This window comes from Dasypus novemcinctus, chromosome 2 (genome assembly GCF_030445035.2).
Source record: "Dasypus novemcinctus isolate mDasNov1 chromosome 2, mDasNov1.1.hap2, whole genome shotgun sequence".
Lineage (NCBI taxonomy): Eukaryota > Metazoa > Chordata > Mammalia > Cingulata > Dasypodidae > Dasypus > Dasypus novemcinctus.
Window position 1 is genome coordinate 118,310,199 of NC_080674.1, and position 18,029 is coordinate 118,328,227.

The 18,029-nt window shown below is 42.1% G+C and overlaps 1 protein-coding gene across 2 annotated transcripts in view; it reads right to left on the reverse strand.

Moving 5' to 3' along the window:
- MCC (MCC regulator of WNT signaling pathway) overlaps positions 1 to 18,029 on the reverse strand; it is a 512,678-nt gene that overhangs the window by 86,117 nt on the left and 408,532 nt on the right. For both annotated transcript variants that reach the window (XM_058277125.1, XM_058277133.2), the window contains one exon: positions 17,229 to 17,435. In XM_058277125.1, the coding sequence (XP_058133108.1) occupies positions 17,229 to 17,435 (207 nt within the window). The remainder of the gene's footprint in view (positions 1 to 17,228; positions 17,436 to 18,029) is intronic.

Sequence of the window (18,029 nt, forward strand, 5' to 3'; positions counted from 1 at the left end):
ATGCAGTTAAAATGGGAAATTTTGTGCCGTATATTTGTTACTACAATAAAATGTAAAACAAAACAAAACAAAAAACTACTCACACTCTGAATGTGTTTCTTCTTCTACTCACAAAAATAAAACATGTTCATTGTGGAAAATTTAGGTGATACCAAAAACTGAAAACAGAAAAAGTACCTACATAAATATGATGTGAATAGGGTGTAAGAGTATCGCTGAGGAAGGGAAAGGTTTTGTGGTGGATGTATGGGAGTGCTGTATACTATATATATGCATTGCTGTGGTCTAGGGCTCCTGTGAAGAGAAGCTCAATAATTAGGGGGGGCGGGAAAGATAGGATGTAGAATTTTTTCCAAGTCAACACGTATTCTTTATATAACCTTTAAACCCATCGCTATATGCCATTTCCTAGTAAGGGACCCTGACATTATATTGGGCTTCAAATTTCAGGGAGTTCTGGATCACAGAGTGGTTCAACAAAGGCAATGGAGGAATACTGGTATGGGATACCATTGACAGGGGATATATGGCTGACAGGGAGCTGTACAGAACATATGTCCAGGGTGCATGGCAATGTTTGGATATACTCATAGTGGCAACAATTAAAAACCACAGCAGGGGGGGTACTGGGTTCCTGGCCAGTGGTGCTCTGTCGTGGTCCCTAGGGGAGCAGCGACAGTCTCCCAGGTGCAGCGGCGGGGACCGGGAGGGAGTGAGGGTTCAACCGTGAGCCCCTGACGCTAATGACTATGCTTGTGAGCTGATAAGCCTAAAATAAGAACAAGGCCTAGAGCAGCATTGTGCCTGGGAATTTCCTCCTGTCAGCCTTCATGTTACTCAAATGTGGCCAGTCTCGAAGCCAAACTCAGCATGTAAATGCAATGCCTTCCCCCCAGCGTGGGACATGACACCCGGGGATGAGCCTCCCTGGCACCGAGGGACCACCCACTATCAACTACCAACTGATGATGCAACTGGAAAATGACCTTATACGGAAGGTTCAACGTGGATCAGCGGAATATCCCTGTCTACATAAAATAACATGACTTTAAAATGCTGTTTGACCTAATGTAAGGGGGAAATGGAAAGGAGAAATGAGTTTATATGGCTATGAGTCTCTAAAAAAGAGTCTGGAGGCTGTCAGAAGGATTGCCCTTATGCACAACTGAGCAGAGTCTGAGAGACAGATAAAGCAGATACAACCCCCAGATATCAGTTCCTTCGAGGGCTAAAGAGACCCATGGGAGTTATGGTCATGGCCGATGGGGTTAACTACCAGGTCAGATGGCCCCTCTTTGGAACTGGTGTTTATGTGTGACGAATCTGGACTCAGATGGGATCTCTCTTCATAAGACTCTCATGCTAATGTGCTGGAGGTGCAGTTAGTGTCGGGGTTTAAGATATATTTAGGGGATTTGAATCTCTGGACTGACAATGTGATAGCCAGGTCCTGAGCCTCAACAGACTCCAGCACCTACAATCTGACTTATTGGGCTCACCACACTCAGCTAAGATGGAGTTGAAGAAGGACAACCACCACACCATGGAGCCTAGAGTGATTACAACTGAAAGTGGGAGGATTGCATCCAGCATCCATGTGGAATCTGAGCCTCCTCTTGACATAGAGGTGCAATGGACACAACCAATCCAATGTCCACATAGAAAAGGTGGCATTGGATTGAGAAAAGTGGACATGATGGCTGATGGGTATGGGGAAAGGCAGGAAGAGATGAGAGGTAGAGGAGTCTTTGGGACATGGAGCTGCCCTGGATGGTGCTTCAGGGGCAATCACTGGACATTGTAAATCCTCACAGGGCCCACTGGATGGAATGGGGGAGAGTGTTTGCCATGGTGTGAACCGTTGACCATGGGGTGTGGGGGTGCCCAGAGATGTACTTGCCAAATGCAATGGCTGTGTCATGATGATGGGAGGGAGTGTTGCTGGGGGGGGGGAGAGGTGGGGTGGGGGTGGTAGGGTTCAATGGGACCTCATATATATATATTTTTAATGTAATATTATTACAAAGTCAATAAAATAAAATAAAAAAAAACATGCTAAAAAAAAAAAAAAAAAAGAAAAAGTACCTACATTTTTACTATACACATTCACCTTAAGTCGTTTTCTTTTTTTCTTCTTTTTTTAAGATTTTATTTATTTATTTATTTCTCTCCCCACCCCCCCAGCCCCCTTGCCCCAGTTGTCTGTTCTCTGTGTCTATTTGCTGTGTCTTCTTCTTTGCCCGCTTCTGTTGTTGTCAGCGGCACGGGAATCTGTGTTTCTGTTTGTTGCATCATCTTGTTGCATCATCTCTCCGTGTGGGCGGTGCCATTCTTAGGCAGGCTGCACTTTCTGTCGTGCTGGGTGGCTCTCCTTACGGGGCGCACTCCTTGCACGTGGGGCTCCCCTACGCGGGGAACACCCCTGCGTGGCACAGCACTCCTTGTGCACATCAGCACTGCGTGTGGGCCAGCTCCACACAGGTCAAGGAGGCCCGGGGTTTGAACCACGGACCTCCCATGTGGGAGACGGACGCCCTAACCACTGGGCCAAGTCCGCTCCCCCAAGTAATTTTCTATAGCAAGTGTGTCTACACACAAACATATATATGTGCCCCAAGCACACACTTAATTTCTCAACCAAAATATCCATTTTCTTTTTAAAAACTCTGGACAGAAAATGTCTTTGAAAGCTAAAGGATGATAAATATGTTTATTTGGGGCTATCTTTTATTATTTAATAATGATCATTAGCCCCTGGAAAAATATATCTAGCTGAAGGACATGTAGTTAGCCTGTCATGGAGAAGAAAGAGAGATAGCAGGTTGAGTTGAAAAGCCTTCTTTCCTTTCTAGATTTTGGGCATAGGGGTCTGTGGCAGTTTGAAATTATTTTATGAATCCCAAAAAGAGAAATATTATGTTTTTAAATTAATCTATTCCTGAAGGTGTCACCCTTGATTGCATTAAATTCAGTTGGGGTCCTTTGATTAGATTACTGGATAAAATCACTTTAGGGATTTTGATGCATGACTCAGGATGAGTTTCCATCCCCTTGCTGGGTCTGGTATAAACCCAGAGAAACAAAGAGAGACAGACTCAGGAAAAGGAAGCTTCCATATTTGACCCTGCCATATAAAAGAGGTTTCACCCACAGTTGAGCTGCAAAAAGAGACGCTTTTGATATGCCCAAAGAGCTGAAGCAGGGGGTGGGGTGGGATGGCCCAATTAAGAGACAAGTCCTATGCCAGATTTGCCTACAGCTGAGGAAAGGGGAGACATCGGCAGAGATTGGCAGCCATCTTGTTTGCCGTGCGGTAGCTGACTTTGGCGAGAAAGCACCTCTTACGGTGCCCTAATTCAGACTTATCACAGCCTTAGAACTATAAGCTTTTACCCCAAATAAATCTCCTTTATAAAAGCTAAACTATTTCTGGTACTTTGCATTGGCAGCCCTTCGACAGACTAAAACAGGGTCCTTAATTAATTTAAGTGAATAAGTGCACATAAATTAAGGCTACAATCACTTTTCTGCTCCAGCTTAGGTAAAGCTTAGGAGAGGGGAAGTATAGCAGAAGAAACATTACTTCTTCCTTCCCAAAGTAGGAAATACTGAAATTCAGTTTTGAAGGATGGGTAGTTGTTCAACAAAGAAGTAAAAGGGAAAAGGGAATGAATGAGCTCTGAAGGGTTTCAAGTAGAGAAATGACATCAAAACACCAGAACCCTGTTTCTCTTGGGTATTCCACAATGACTCCTAAAGGAAGAAAAGGGTTTTATAAAAATCATTTGATTAGAGAAGATTAGGTTTTGGAGTGAGGAAGAAAAAGGTGAGTCAAGAGCTGAACTGACAGTTCAGGTGTGAAATGATAAAGGTCCAAGCACACTCAATGAAGTGGAAATTAAGAGGGCAGAATACACTCTAGCCCAGCACTGTCCAATTGCACTTTCTGTGCTGTCCAATATGGCTACTGGACACTACTGAGCATTTGCAATGTGCTTATTGTAACCAAGGAACTGAATTTTTAACTGTATTCAATTAATTTAAATTCAAATTTAAGTAGTTGTATGTGACTAGAAGCTACTGTATTGGCCAGTGTATTTCTGGAAGTATTCAAGGAGGTTCAAACAAACTAACAAAGAAACAAACAAGCAAACAAACAAACCCCAATTTGTGGTTGAGGTCACAGTGTTTCATGTTTTTCTCAGCAAATAAGGAGAACATAAGATATGAAATGCCAGCTTTGGGCATGTTGAATTTGAGGAAACTATTGGGCAGGTGAGTGGGGATGCTCAGTCGACAATAAGAAATTTTAAGTCTGAGGGAAGGAGATCAGAACTGCACCTACAGATATAGGCATCTTGGGTGTAGCTAATGTTGTCCAGGGAGAAGATATGGCAGTGGGGATTAGGGTGTTTAGAAGAGCAAGTGAAAGGTTAATGGAGGACAAGAAGAAGGGGCAATTTTTTCCTCTGGGAGGGGTGGAAAAGAGGCAAGGATGGGCAGTAAGAAGGGTGAGAAGGGTTTCCATCTGATGTCTTTTCTCTAGGAGAAAAGAGCTAAGGTCTGCTGCTAGGACTGACATAGCAGCAGATGTCAATGAAATAAGAAGTCAACTTAGGATAAAAAAAATCTTACACAGCAAAGTACTGTGGGATGGAAGACTCAGCTGAATTCTTTCATTCAAGATGGTAGACTAAATAAATGCATAGTTTTCTTCCACTCTGGAGACCTCATTAAAATAACAGTAAAGAATAAAAAAGGATTAAAACCATAATAGTGAAGAAATTGTGCTTGCGGGAATTAGCAGAAACAAATTTTGGGCACATTCCTAGAAAGAATATGTGCTGATAAAAAAGGAACAGAATGATAGAAGCGTTTAGATTCAGTCTTGGCAGATTTATGTAGGACAAGAATGAGAAGTAGGGCTGAAAACAGGGGGAATACCAGTCTGTATACAGAACAGTTGAAAATTTCCAGCCTTAGCTAAAGTAAACAGGTACTCTTCCTATTAAAAATGCATAGAAATTCTTCATAAAAAGGAAAAATGCAGAAGAAATTAATTGTCAAGGTTAAAAAAAAGATAGTAAAATCTCTAGGTACCAGAAATGAGAGAAAGAAAGTTTGACAGGTGCTACAGGGAGCCATGGGAATTGAGAACAGGCATGGAATTACAATGCAGGAAGGGGCAAGGAATGGAGAATTGGTCCCTCCCAGGGAAGCCTCCATACAAAACCTGCCCCATCCATGTTAGTGAAAAGTGGACTGAAAGTGTTGCCTACAGGCCAAGGGAAACCAGAAAGAAGCTCTGAGGCTGTGCCAGGGTGTTGTCAGGGTTCTCTAGGGAAACAGAATCGGCAAGAGATATCTGTCAATAGTATGCGATTCTCTAAGAGTGTCTCATGCAGCCATGGGGATGCACAAGCCCAGGTTCTGCAGAGAGGCCACAACCAGGGGCTGCAATGAAAGCCCAGTGAAGGTTCTTGATGAGTTCTGGGAGATGTTGGCTGTCCGAAGACGAGCTGGGAAATTCTCTTTCAATGCTGGAATTACTTCCCCTTTTAAGGCATTCAACTAATTGGTGATGGCAATCTCCCTGACTGATGTAATTATAACCAGCTATTTATGATTTACCACTGCAGTAAAGTCAATGGTAACTAAAGTCCATAAATGTCTTTGTATTATAGTTAGTCCAGTGCTTGCTTGACCAAACAACTGGGCACAATTATACCTGGCCAAGTTGACACAACAGCCTAACCATCACAGGTATCAACTACAACAAATCAAAATCAGAGAGCTGTGATACATTTGTGTGGACTCTAAATTTACCTCATCTGCTTTTGTGGGTCCCTAAACTCATAAATAAACATTGAAAACTGGTCTGATTTTGCCCGGCCACTCAATGCCTCAGAGATCTAATTTGTAAATCATTCCGTATTATTAGGGAATAGAAGACTTAAGTCTCCAGTGACTGGGAAATCAGGAGGCCCAGTAAAGAAAACCACAAGGCTAACAGATACGGAGGGACAATTGCAGAGAGAGGAGGAGAAAACAAAAGAGAGACAGTAATCTAAATAAGGAAAGGAATTCACCCTAGAAGAAATGAGAATAAAGCAATCAGTAAACTACCTGAAAGTAAATATAGTTAGGATCCTTTAAGAGAGAAAAGGAACAGCAAAAAATAAGAAATCATGAAACAAAAATGGGCAGTCATCAAACAAGAACAGGTGCATGAGAAACAGTTACAGTGGTAAATATAGTAAAAAAAACAAAATCAGTGTATACGTTAATCCCTACACTGGACAAAATTAAAAAGCAAATTAGTAAACTAGAGTAGAGTACAGAGAAGTTAACTCAGAAACCAGCATGGGGACCTAAAGAGCTACAAAATATGCAAGTATAGTTATGAGACATTAGCAGTTCCAGAGAAAGAGTACACTGAGAATAACAAAGAAATATTTAGAAAAAAAAAAAAAATAGATGAGTTTTCCAGATGGGAAGCCAGGTATGAGACTTCAGATTGAAGAATAACTCCAGGTGTTAGGTAGGCATGTCAGCTTTAAAGTATGTCCACACATTCTTTCATCCTCCCATCACCAAGAGGTGGAGTCTAATTCCCCTACTCTTGAATGTGCCTGGCCTGAGAGACACACTTCTCATGAATGGACTATGCTGGAAGTGATGCCGTGTAACTTCTGAGGCTAGGTTAGAAAAGGTGATACCACTTTGCTGGGATCTCTCTTGGGATGCTCACCCTTAGAACCCAGCCACTTCCTTGTGAGGAAGTATGGAGAGGATGCTTGTGGGCATTCTGGTCAACAGCACCTGCTAAGGTCCTAGCTGACAGCCAACTTTGACCACTACATACATGAAAAAGGAAGTCTTCAAGGTGATTCTGGCACTGGCCACCCTCTGACTGCAACCACATCTGACCCTAAGTAAGAACTGCTGAAACAAGCCAAGTCAACCCCAGAAATACGTGGGATAATAACAAATGATTGTTGACTTGTGCCTTTAAGTTTGGGGTGGTTTGTTATGCAGCTATAGATATTCAAATGGTAGGTTAAAAAACTGCATCTTTAGACACACTCTAAGTGTAGGGGAAAAAAAGAATACAGAGGTCACTTTAAAATCTATCTAGTGGGAGAGATCGACTCTTAAGCTCTGAGGATGTTAGTCTGTTTCACTTACTACAATCTTACCAACCCCTACACAGTGTCTGATACAGTCTGTTTCCATAAAAGCAGTTGAATATCATTAAAAAAAAAAAAGAAAGAGGGAGAGAAAACTGTCACCTGGAAGGAAATCTAATACTAGCAAGACTATCATCAAAACTGGGAACAAAAATAAAGACATTCTTGGACAAAGCTTAAGAATTGGTCACCCATAGATCTTTGAGGATAGAATTTCCTAAGGAGGCATGCTTTCTAGCAACAAATCATGGGATGAAAGAAACAATACTGAGCACAAAAACTGGCAGGGAAATAGGAGCAGAAAGAACCCTCCTATACTGTTCTGAGTGGAAGACTGTGAGCCATGCTGGAGAGCCGCCCTGCAGTACTTTGTCAAAGAAAGAATATGCACCCCCAGTGGCCCAGCACTCTCACTCCTGGGCATGTACTCCAGAGAAACACTCTTACGGGATCGAGGTTGAACATGAGCAAGAGTATGAGCAGTGGGGCGCTGCTCATGGAAGTGGGGAGTGGGAGGCAAAGTGGTTACCAGCTGCTGGGCAAGTGGACAAGTGAAATGTGACGAGTGGCCGCTCTAGAAGACCCGAAGACCAGGAAGCCATCAGGCACATCAGACGAGCCTTATGCATAGCAATACAGCAAGGACAGAACTTAAAATCAGTGTTGATGGGGGAAAAGTAAGAAAAGTCTAAAGCACAGGAACATTATGAGAATTAAAAATAACTCGCAGGGGAAATGGATGTGGCTCAAGTGATAGAGCTTCCGCCTACCATATGGGAGGACCTCCTGGTCAAAAAGAAGAAGAGAAAGCGTGCCCGCATGGCAAGCCAGTGCCCATGTGAGTGCCCGCGTGGTGAGTGAGTGCCCGCGTGGTGAACCAGTGCCCTGTGCAAGTGAGTCACACAGCAAGATGACGGGCATGAAAAGAGAGACAAGGGGAGAGTCAAGGTGAAGCACAGCAGAAACCAGGGACTGAGGTGGCACAATTGAAAGGGAACCTTTCTCCCCATCAGAGGTCTCCAGGATTGAATCCTGGTGAATCCTAGAGGAGAAAAAATGAGAAGAGAAGACAACACAGACAGCAAAAACAGCAGGGTGGGAGGAGGCAAAGGGGAAAAATAAACAAATCTTAAAAAAAAAACAAACCTCACAGGACACAGTATCTTATAAAGGCACACACAAAATGGGAGAAAGGGAATGGGATATGAAAGGATTAAGTAAATTAAGAGTGACCTCGAACAGACCAATGGTGAGTATGCCATTAATTGAGGTATATAATTAGCTTATCCTTCTGTCCCTGAGGGCTAAATTAAAATATAAATAAAAGAAAGTAAATAAAGGCATGAAAGAGCAGGCATGAGAGATTACATGTACCCAGAAAGTGAGATGTTGGTGACGAAGACTCTGGTGCTAGGACTGCCAAGCAAATGTCCAGTGGGGTGGGTCATAGACGTGGGTTTCTGAAATGGGAGAAATTCACTGAAAATGTGAGGCTAGAGCAGGAATAAGGAAGCTCTGCTATAGGGATGCTTCCATCTCCCAGGACAATTGTAGGGAAAGGTTCAGCAAGGCCAAGTGAGAGGGGGCTGATAAAGTCCCAGGTGAGTGACAAGCAGGAATGGCAGCTGGCACTGGAGTCTGAGGAGGATTAGCAACATTATGATTAGCCACAAAAGAATGAATCTGTTCTGCTCATGACATGCAGCAGTGCTCACTGGGTAGTTGTAATTTCAGGCAATCAGGTTGTAATTCATAATTTCACTACATAATGGAGCTGGTTGAGATGATTCCTATACTGCAGAAGGGTGAGAATCACTAGGCTGGCAAAGCTATATTTAATGAGTTTTGGGCAGTTAGTGCCTATGTAGTGCTGGGAAAGCCACCTCCGTCAAGTCCAGGCTTCGTGGGTATTTTGCAGAGAACCACTCTATCCCTGGAGATTTCATAAGACTTTTCTTGGAGCCTTCAGATAAGTGAGAAATCAGAATTTACATATGGAAAAATATATTTATTCCTCTATGCCTCATTTGCATAATATTTCAAGAAAGTGGTATTTTATTGTTAATGGCAATTTTAAGTAGGTTGAAAGAGAAGAGAGAAAGACCACAAAATAGAAGATGGAAAATAAATCCAACAGTGTTCTCATCTCTGCAGATTTGATAGGTATATTATTTTCTCTTTTGTTCTACAGCCCCACTAAAAGAACCTGGATCTGATTATGAAAATAGCTGCATCAGGGAAAAGGTCAGTGCTTTGGCGGTCTTCCTAATTTCTTGCCTGCTTTCCAACAAATGGAGTCAGCTATTTTTTTGTATATTCACCTTTAAACAGCCTGACCTCTGCGTGTGTGCAGGGGTTGGAGCTGGGAGGCCAGGAAGGATAAGTAAACACTAGTGTCAAGAATCATAGGTGTGAGGATTCTCTGCCTTGGATCATGCCACAGAGGGCAGGGGTGACTTGATTTTACCAACAAAGCTCCGTTGGCTCCAAGCAAGAAAATAGTGTAAGCACAGACAGCCTCTTCTCTCTGAAACAAGTTCATCTTGCCTTCACTTAGTGTTGTTTTAGAAAGCCAGAAAAATTCATCTGTGGGACCCAAAGGAATTAGGCATGACGCTACTGTAATGAAGGCTCTTTTATTAACTTCTGGTCTGTGTGGAAATGGGGGATAAAATGAAAATTGCAATTCATAATAAAGCTATCAAATTCCAAATTTTGGTGCTAGTAGTTAATACTAGTGACCTGAGCAAGATTATTAAACGTTTGTGGGTCTATAGGAAGAGTACAATGAAAGCACCTATCCTGTAGAATTCTACTGCAGATTACACAAGGTATGTGTGAAGCATTGCCTATTACAAGTAAATGCTTAAAATATGCTCCATGTTATCATTGAGACCTTGCCCTCAGGGGTGTCTGATTTTAGTCTGAAAGAGTGTATTTAGCCTGACAATGCTCAAACAATGTTCATACTATCAATATTAACAGATCCTTTAAAAAAAATTAAACACACACACATATTTAACCTACTTCAAACATCAGGCCACTATTAAGGTTGCAGTGGTAAGTGGGTAAAAGTGGTACCTTGGAAAAGAGCCTGTTTTCTTGCACTGGACGAGCAAGGTTGAATACAGGACCTGAGCTGTGCACCCATCCCCAAACATGGGCATGGATGCAAGCAAGAAAGACGCTATTAAGTGTGCCACGCCGCTGAGATGTTGGGAGTTAGTTCCTGTGGTATAACCTTTCCTTATCCTGACTCATGTACCAGCCACATATAAGAAGATTCACTTGAAGAGCTCTTAACCGAGGTTTGACGGACAGCACTGGAACCTCCGGAGCTGGAGCCCGCCCCTCCTCTCCACTCCCCCCCACGGTGCTGACTGTGGTGGTGGGGAACGGGGAATTAGTGTTGAGACTGGGTTTGTTTTTATAAACCTTTTATGAATCCAAATTTAGCTAATATTGGCATTGTGGCACTTTGGTATTGTTTATGAATTCCAAAAATAGATATTGGATTGTGTTTATAAACTGCTCTGTTCCTCTGGCATATTAGATTGTATTAGATTCAGAGGTTTCGCTTTTACTTCATTAAATCAAGATTAGGGCTGTTATTTGACCACATCATTAGGATGCGCAGGATTGAGTCCTCACACCTTTGGTGGAGATGAAACAGACTTTCACACAGAAGTAAATACATGGAGAGGGAGAACACAGAGAGTTTAGTCTTTGACACTGGGCCCCTGGGGAGAGATGAGCTGTTAGTCTGATAGTTTGCAGCTGCAGAGACCAGAGCTCTGAGCAGATGAGCCTTATGCTAGCCTATAGCTGAAAACAGAAGGAGCTGGGACCACAGAGCCATAGGAGGGAGAGGAAGGCTGGACCTCGGGGAGACTGCAGCCATCTTGCTCCAACACATGGCAAGAGACTCTGTGAGGACCTTGTGACTGTAAGCTTCCGCCCCAAATAAATACCCTTTATAAACGCCAACCCATTTCTGGCACTTTGCATCAGCACCCCTTTGGCTGACTAATACAGACATCCTCTTCCTTATCCTATAAAGAGACTCCTAAGAAGTGGAACAAAATTCCTAAAAGACAAATGAGAAAGAAGACTATTTATGTGTGAATATCAGACCCTTAAAGCTAGGAGATACAGCTCACACTCCCAATCCTATGTTATTTATTATTTAATTTGAAAAATAAGAAAGAGTATAAAGAAGAACAAAAAAGCAATTATGTACACTTTCATTGCCTATGTTTAGCTTCTCTTAATATGTAGGCCTATTAGCTCCCACTCTATTTATATGTATATACTTCTATACATTAAAAATTAAACAGGGAAGTGGATTTGGCCCAACAGATAGTGCGTCCGCCTACCACATGGGAGGTCCAAGGTTCAAACCCAGGGCCTCCTGACCCGTGTGGAGCTGGCCCAAGCGCAGTGTTGATGCGCACTAGGAGCCCCATATGTAAGGAGTGAGCCCTGTAAGGAGAGCCACGCAGCGTGAAAAGAGTGCAGCCTGCCCAGGAATGGCACTGCACACACGGAGAGCTGACACAGCAAGATGATGCAACAAAATACAAGACACAGAGTCTGGGTCCTGCTGACAAGAATACAAGTGGACACAGAAGAACACACAGTGAATGGACACAGAAAGCAGACAACTCAGGAAGAGGGCAGGGAACGGGAGAGAAATAAAAATAAATAAATAAATAAATAAAAGTTAAACAATGGGAGCCGATGTGGCTCAAACAGTTGGGTGCCCACCTCCCACATGGGAGGTCCTGGGTTCCATTCCTGGTGCCTCCTAAAGAAGAAACATTCATTTAACAAGTAAAGTAGAACAGTACAGAAAGGTTCAAGTACCATTTGACTTATATCCTACCCTCTAGGTATACGATCCCTCCCCCCAACATAACCGTTACTGTGAGATTGGTTTCTGCTATTCTGGAATATTTGAAATGTTTTTACATATGTGTACAGATGTGTATGCATGCATGTATATATAATTCATAGTAAATATAAAGCGCTGTTCTGCAGTCCCTGCATTGTCCATATACACACACCATGGTCAAGAAAAGCATCATGGACGGGGAGGCAGAATGTGGACCAGCAGGACCTACCACCAGACAGCACTGAAATAGATGCTCTGAAGGCAAACCAGAGATGAATCTTTATTTAACCTACAGAAGGTCACAACAGTTTCACTTCCAGAAATATCTCCACTGTTACTGAGTTTTAGTTAAAAATACCAGAGAGCTACTGACTTAGCCTGTAAGAGGAAACAAGTTGGACAAGGTGAATGGCTGCCTCGGACACAGCCCATGCCCAGGGCAAATCAATGTGACACTGTAAATCTTATTTCCCAGTCAGGGTGGTCAGCCTAGTAGTAAAGACATATTATAAATGAATTAAATAGTAGAAAGAAGTACATAATAAAATACATGGTCAACCTTTAAGCTAATTACTCTAAGCGGACCCTTTGTATATCGATAGGTTTAATTTTGATTCCCTTTTTCCAACTCCCTTAAGCATGGCCACTAATCAATGGTGTCCTTGGAGATAAGGTGTTTAAACACTGAAGGTGTATTAGATTCAGTGTTTAGAACCAGTTAGTTATTCAGAATTGGCACCAGTGGACTTAGAACCACTGGCTCTGGGGGAGATCTCTGAGTCAGATAACAGGATGCCCTGTAAATAGCTCCAACTGGTGAGCTTATGGGACGAGGGCCTGAACTGTGTGTTTCCCTGCACCCTTGGGTAAGCACAACAGCGCTGGGCATTCCCCCTCGATCCCCACTCCATGAGTATGACAGTAGGCAGACATGCTGCAGCTCCATCATGCCTGTCATCGTCACAGACTCAAAAGTAGCTCAAAGAAGTATACAACTGGTAGAGTGGATGCTTTCTCAGGAGGCAACGATGTGGGAAAGAAATTCTGTCTTTTTCCCACCTCCATCCTCACTTTCATGCCATCTTCTCCTAGCTGCACACAATACCCTTACTCCTACTCCACCCCCTAAAAAGGCTACATACCAGGAATTTGGTGTTACTTGGTACTAGGGAAGACAGGTGAGAAGGATGGAAAAAGGCATTGCAGTATTATGAAAGTACACCTGTCCTTTTTCCTAGCCAAGGAGCCAAATAATAGCTAGTTAAAAATCTGGAGTTTAGATCTTATTTATATACCAAAAGCTTTGAGGGGAATTGGGATGATTCAATTTTTTATTTCATAGGTCCTATGAACTCAGAACAATAAAGCACCTTCATAAATAAAATATTGTGTTTAAGTGTCAAGAGTAATTGGTTTGGAAAAGATAGACACACACATCTTATACCTGGTGGAAATATTGCCATACTTGCTCCCAAGTGAAAATCTTCAGAGAGCCAAGTTCGTGTAACTAACACAAAGGTTTTTAAAGATGCAGAAAATAGAGAGGGTAAATATTCAGGTTAGGATGGCTTTTATTTAGTTCAAAACAACATGTCTTCTAGTCAGTTAAATTTACTCTAGTGATGACCAGGGTCAAAACAGAAGCCAGACCTCAAGGATGAAAGAAGTCATGGAATCTTTCCCAGCCATGCCAAAAACACCCAGGTGGGGGGCAAGATCTGAGGGCTGCTGCCACCACCTTAGGTCACAAACTTGCAGAACCTTTGGAAGAATTTGCACAAAATCTCAGAAATGAACTTATGGGGCTTTTGTTTCAAGTCCATGATTCAAAGGGACACGAATTCATGTGTCTAAGCCATATTAAGATTGCTTTGCCAAAAAAAATTGAGGGAAGCAGTCATCACTTTTGCTACACAATGGTTGACCTAAGCGATGTAGGCAAAAAGTGGGGAGAAGCTGGATCTTGCCATCATGTGTCCCTCCAATGAGCTCTTGGGGTGCCTCTGTGTTCACCCTCCCTAGCACTTGATACACCCTTGTGATGACTTGTTTACCTGCCAATCTCCCCAACATCCTTGAAGATAGGATCTCTGTCCCGTTCACCACTGCAACCCCTCTGCCAGGCAGAGGAGACACGCAATCATGCTTATGAAATGAATAAGTGAATAAATGAAAAGCAAAGTGCCTCCTTTCAAGAGTAATTCATTATATCTGGACTAAATTAAGCCTACTTCTTTAAGTATGAGGAAATGAGTGGTTCTATTACAGAGTAGGCAAAAATAAATGAATATCTCATTTAATAATGAACTGAGACCAATAATAAAAATTGTCTGCCTGTTGTTCCTTAGTTACTGCTCTGTGAAATATTCCAATCTGCTAACTGAATGCATTAAAGATCTAATTTAATTAAATCTTGAACAAGCAAACCTACTGAGAGCACTTGGTTTAATTACAGGCATGAGGGCAAATACCAATTCTATTGATCTGGTTGGTTTAAATTCTATACAATGAATGTGGGCAAAGAAAAAAAACCAAAGTGTCCCCGGCTGCTTTTCAGGCAACTTTTATGAACTGTAGATTCAGAGCTGCTATAAAAACCCAGGAAAAGCAAACTGGCCATGTATCATGTGGTATTCACAGGCCGAAAATGAAACTGTGCCATAGTCGCTGTGCGGAGCTACATACCATGAAGAAAAGACAGTGCCTACCATAAAAGACACATTCCCCCTAAGGAAATGAAATATATAGGGGTGGGGGGAGGCATTCAAAGTCTAGTAAACTGGCATTCCTCCAAGTCTTCTAGTAAGTGTGACGATACCCACAACTGTCTTGAAATAAGAAGAAATTAATCCATTTCCTAGGCATGCATACCAATTCCTGAGAACATTTCCAGTTGAGAAAGAAATACAAGTTCTTTGACATTTTATTATTTGGGGGTAATTTAAAATATAAATTATATACATTTAGATAATATTATATATTACACATTATATAATATACATTATATACTATTGTTCATATTAATTAGACAAATTTAATTGCACATACTGCAAGCTGTGTTTATGTATATATACACACACTATATAGTTTCTGTCTCTGTATATGCACATATTGTAAGTATACATTTAGTTATTAATTATTCAATGTCAACTTAGAGTTCTTCAAATAACTAAGGATTCTAAAAAAAAAATGATGATCTGCCGCTAAACCTTCTGGACCATTCAACAGATAACTCAGGATTGGCCTCAAATAACTGCTAATATTTTGGGGGCATATACTATGTGCCAGGCATTGTTTAAGCACTTTCTAAGTATTATCCAATTTTCAAACATCCTGCTTTGGGTGCCATTATCATTCCCACTTCATAGGAGAGTAAACTAAAGTACAGAGAGGTTAAGTAACCTGCACAAAATGCACAGGGACTTGGGAGGCCAGGCTGGGATCACAGGAAGACTGGCTCCACAACACAGAGTAGAACAGGATACTGTTTGTTCTTCACACTCCCCTGTAAAGCTGGAGAAAACACTGAGTTCTAGAAGGGAAGCTGGCTTTTTGTTTTTTGCTAGTCACAATCAAGGGCTGTCTTGTGGTTTAGGAGCTTACACTAGAGTTAGAGATTTATTCTATACCACAGTATGTAATTACGCCTAAGATCAGCATTGCCTTCCAAAATATGCTCCATCAGAATGCACATACTAAAAGCAAGGACACTTAATTAGAGCATTAGTCATAACGACCAGGGAGTGGACCCCGGGAAATTATAGGTGGTGCCGGCCTTAGTGTTAAGTAAATTTCATTAGGTTGCTCAGATAAAGCCTTTGCTGACTGGGATGAATTACACCTGCTGATGCAATTATGGAGAACGGCATCCAACACAAACTGAGTACTGAAAATAAGCTACGCTCATGAGTTCAGACAAAATGATGTTCAGATAGCACAGGTAGGAGTGTTGGCCTTTCAATTATGACATTACCCAAAAAAGAGGAAGAGAGTTGATAACATTTAAAAATAGTAATTTGCACATAATGGCAACTTGTGAAAACTTGCATGTGGTTTAAAAACAATGATTTACACATGCTGAGCTTATTGAAGAAGTTATTTCCAAGGTACTCATTAAAAGCAAGGAATAAGGGATAAAGAGCATTGGTGAAGGATGATGAGACCTACTCGATTTATTTTTTTCCTCTAATTCAACTTTATGCATGTACCAGTAGGTGTACAACTAGAAAGCAAGTTCCTGATACTGCCACAATCAAGAGAGCATGAAGCAGATCTGATACTTCTAAGTGAAGTTCAGAGAGAATTGTTTCCACTTGAAGAATTCATTGCTTCACCCCTAATCCAATCAGAGCTCAAACTCTCAGTCAAAGAAGTACTAATGGATTCCTAGGAAGAAAACTCCATCTTTGGAAAACTGAGTGCTTAAAAATTCTGCCAAACATTTTTCTGCTGAAACATATCTGCTCCTTTAGTAATTGATGTATTTCCTAAATGAAGTGGTTCTCAAACTAGTTCAGGTGATGGGCAGAATAATGGACTCACACACACAAATATGCAGACACCCAAACATGTACACATAAACCCATAAATATCTCTGCACAGACACGTATACATACACATGCACACATACTCACATACACATATACATACTTACGTACACACACACTCATGATTACTTTCACATTACTAAGTTTTCACTAGAAGAGAGGACATTTTATACTAGATTCAGTATAAGTTAGAGCAGGTACTATAAGTTTAAAGAAAATTTTATAGAAAAAAACACGAAAGGGAAAATTCCATACATTTTTTTCCAAATTGTAAAAATATTGTTAGTCTATTTTAAAAGAACATTTTAGTTGAGCTTGAGGAAGACATGTGTCCCTGGAGAGTGGTTTGAGCATCACTGTCCTGACAGAACTTTACCAAGCACTTAGATTTGAGATTGCAGAGAAAAGGGTTTTTAAATCCTACTTGCACACCTCTGCACTTTCAAACTACTTTCAAGAATGATTTCATAACAAGAAAGGGATGGCACTTCCCAAGACTGCAAATGCCACCAATTCCTGGGGGTGCTCCTGGCTTCACAGCCAGCTTCTCGAGGCCCCACGCATGGAGAAGCCCCGCACGCGGGCTGCCGAGCTCACCCTCCTCCGGAGCCGGTCCCGCTCCTCCCGGATGGCGTTCATGGTGGCCTTGGTCCTGTTCAGCTCCTCCTCCTTGCTGCACAGCATGGCCGTCAGGCTCTCGTTCTCTTCCCTCAGGCCAGCCAGCTCCTTCTCCCACCGGGACCTCTCCTCAGCCAGGTTGGGATATAGGTCTCGGCCGAGCACCCCCTCGATCTCCTCAACTGTCTGCAAAACACAGCCACACGGGAAAGTCAAGTGAATCAGCCATGGGGAGGGAGGACGGAGAAGAAAACAGCCTAGACAGGAGAGAGTGCCCAGAGACATGGATTCCAGGACCCCTGCATTGCAAACAGTGATCATGACTGGTGATATCCCCAAAATCATCTTCTCCCCAATTTTAGGTACAGCTCTGCCACTTGCCTGGTTTATACTGTGTGTTACCCAGAAGTCTCCTTCCTGGTGTTTAAGTCCATCTGTGGAACTAATCGCCATGTCCACACAAACCATCATTTCCCACATTCGAGTTCCAGAGTTGGTGACAACACATGACCAGAGAGCAAGCCAATTAGGGCTTGCAATGGCATACTACAAAGTTGCATGCTGATACGAAATCTAACTTGCAGTTTCCTAAACTATAGGCCTCCCATATGCAAACTTAGCAATAAGATAGGTTGCATCACCATTTCCAGCTATTAGGGTCACATAAGAATTCAGATGGTGTGAATGAGGTTTAGTACCAAGTTGTGAAAGACAAAAATAAACCTCAGTGATACAGAAAGGAGGAAACTAATTGTAGAGGTTCCTAAGACAGCAGGGATT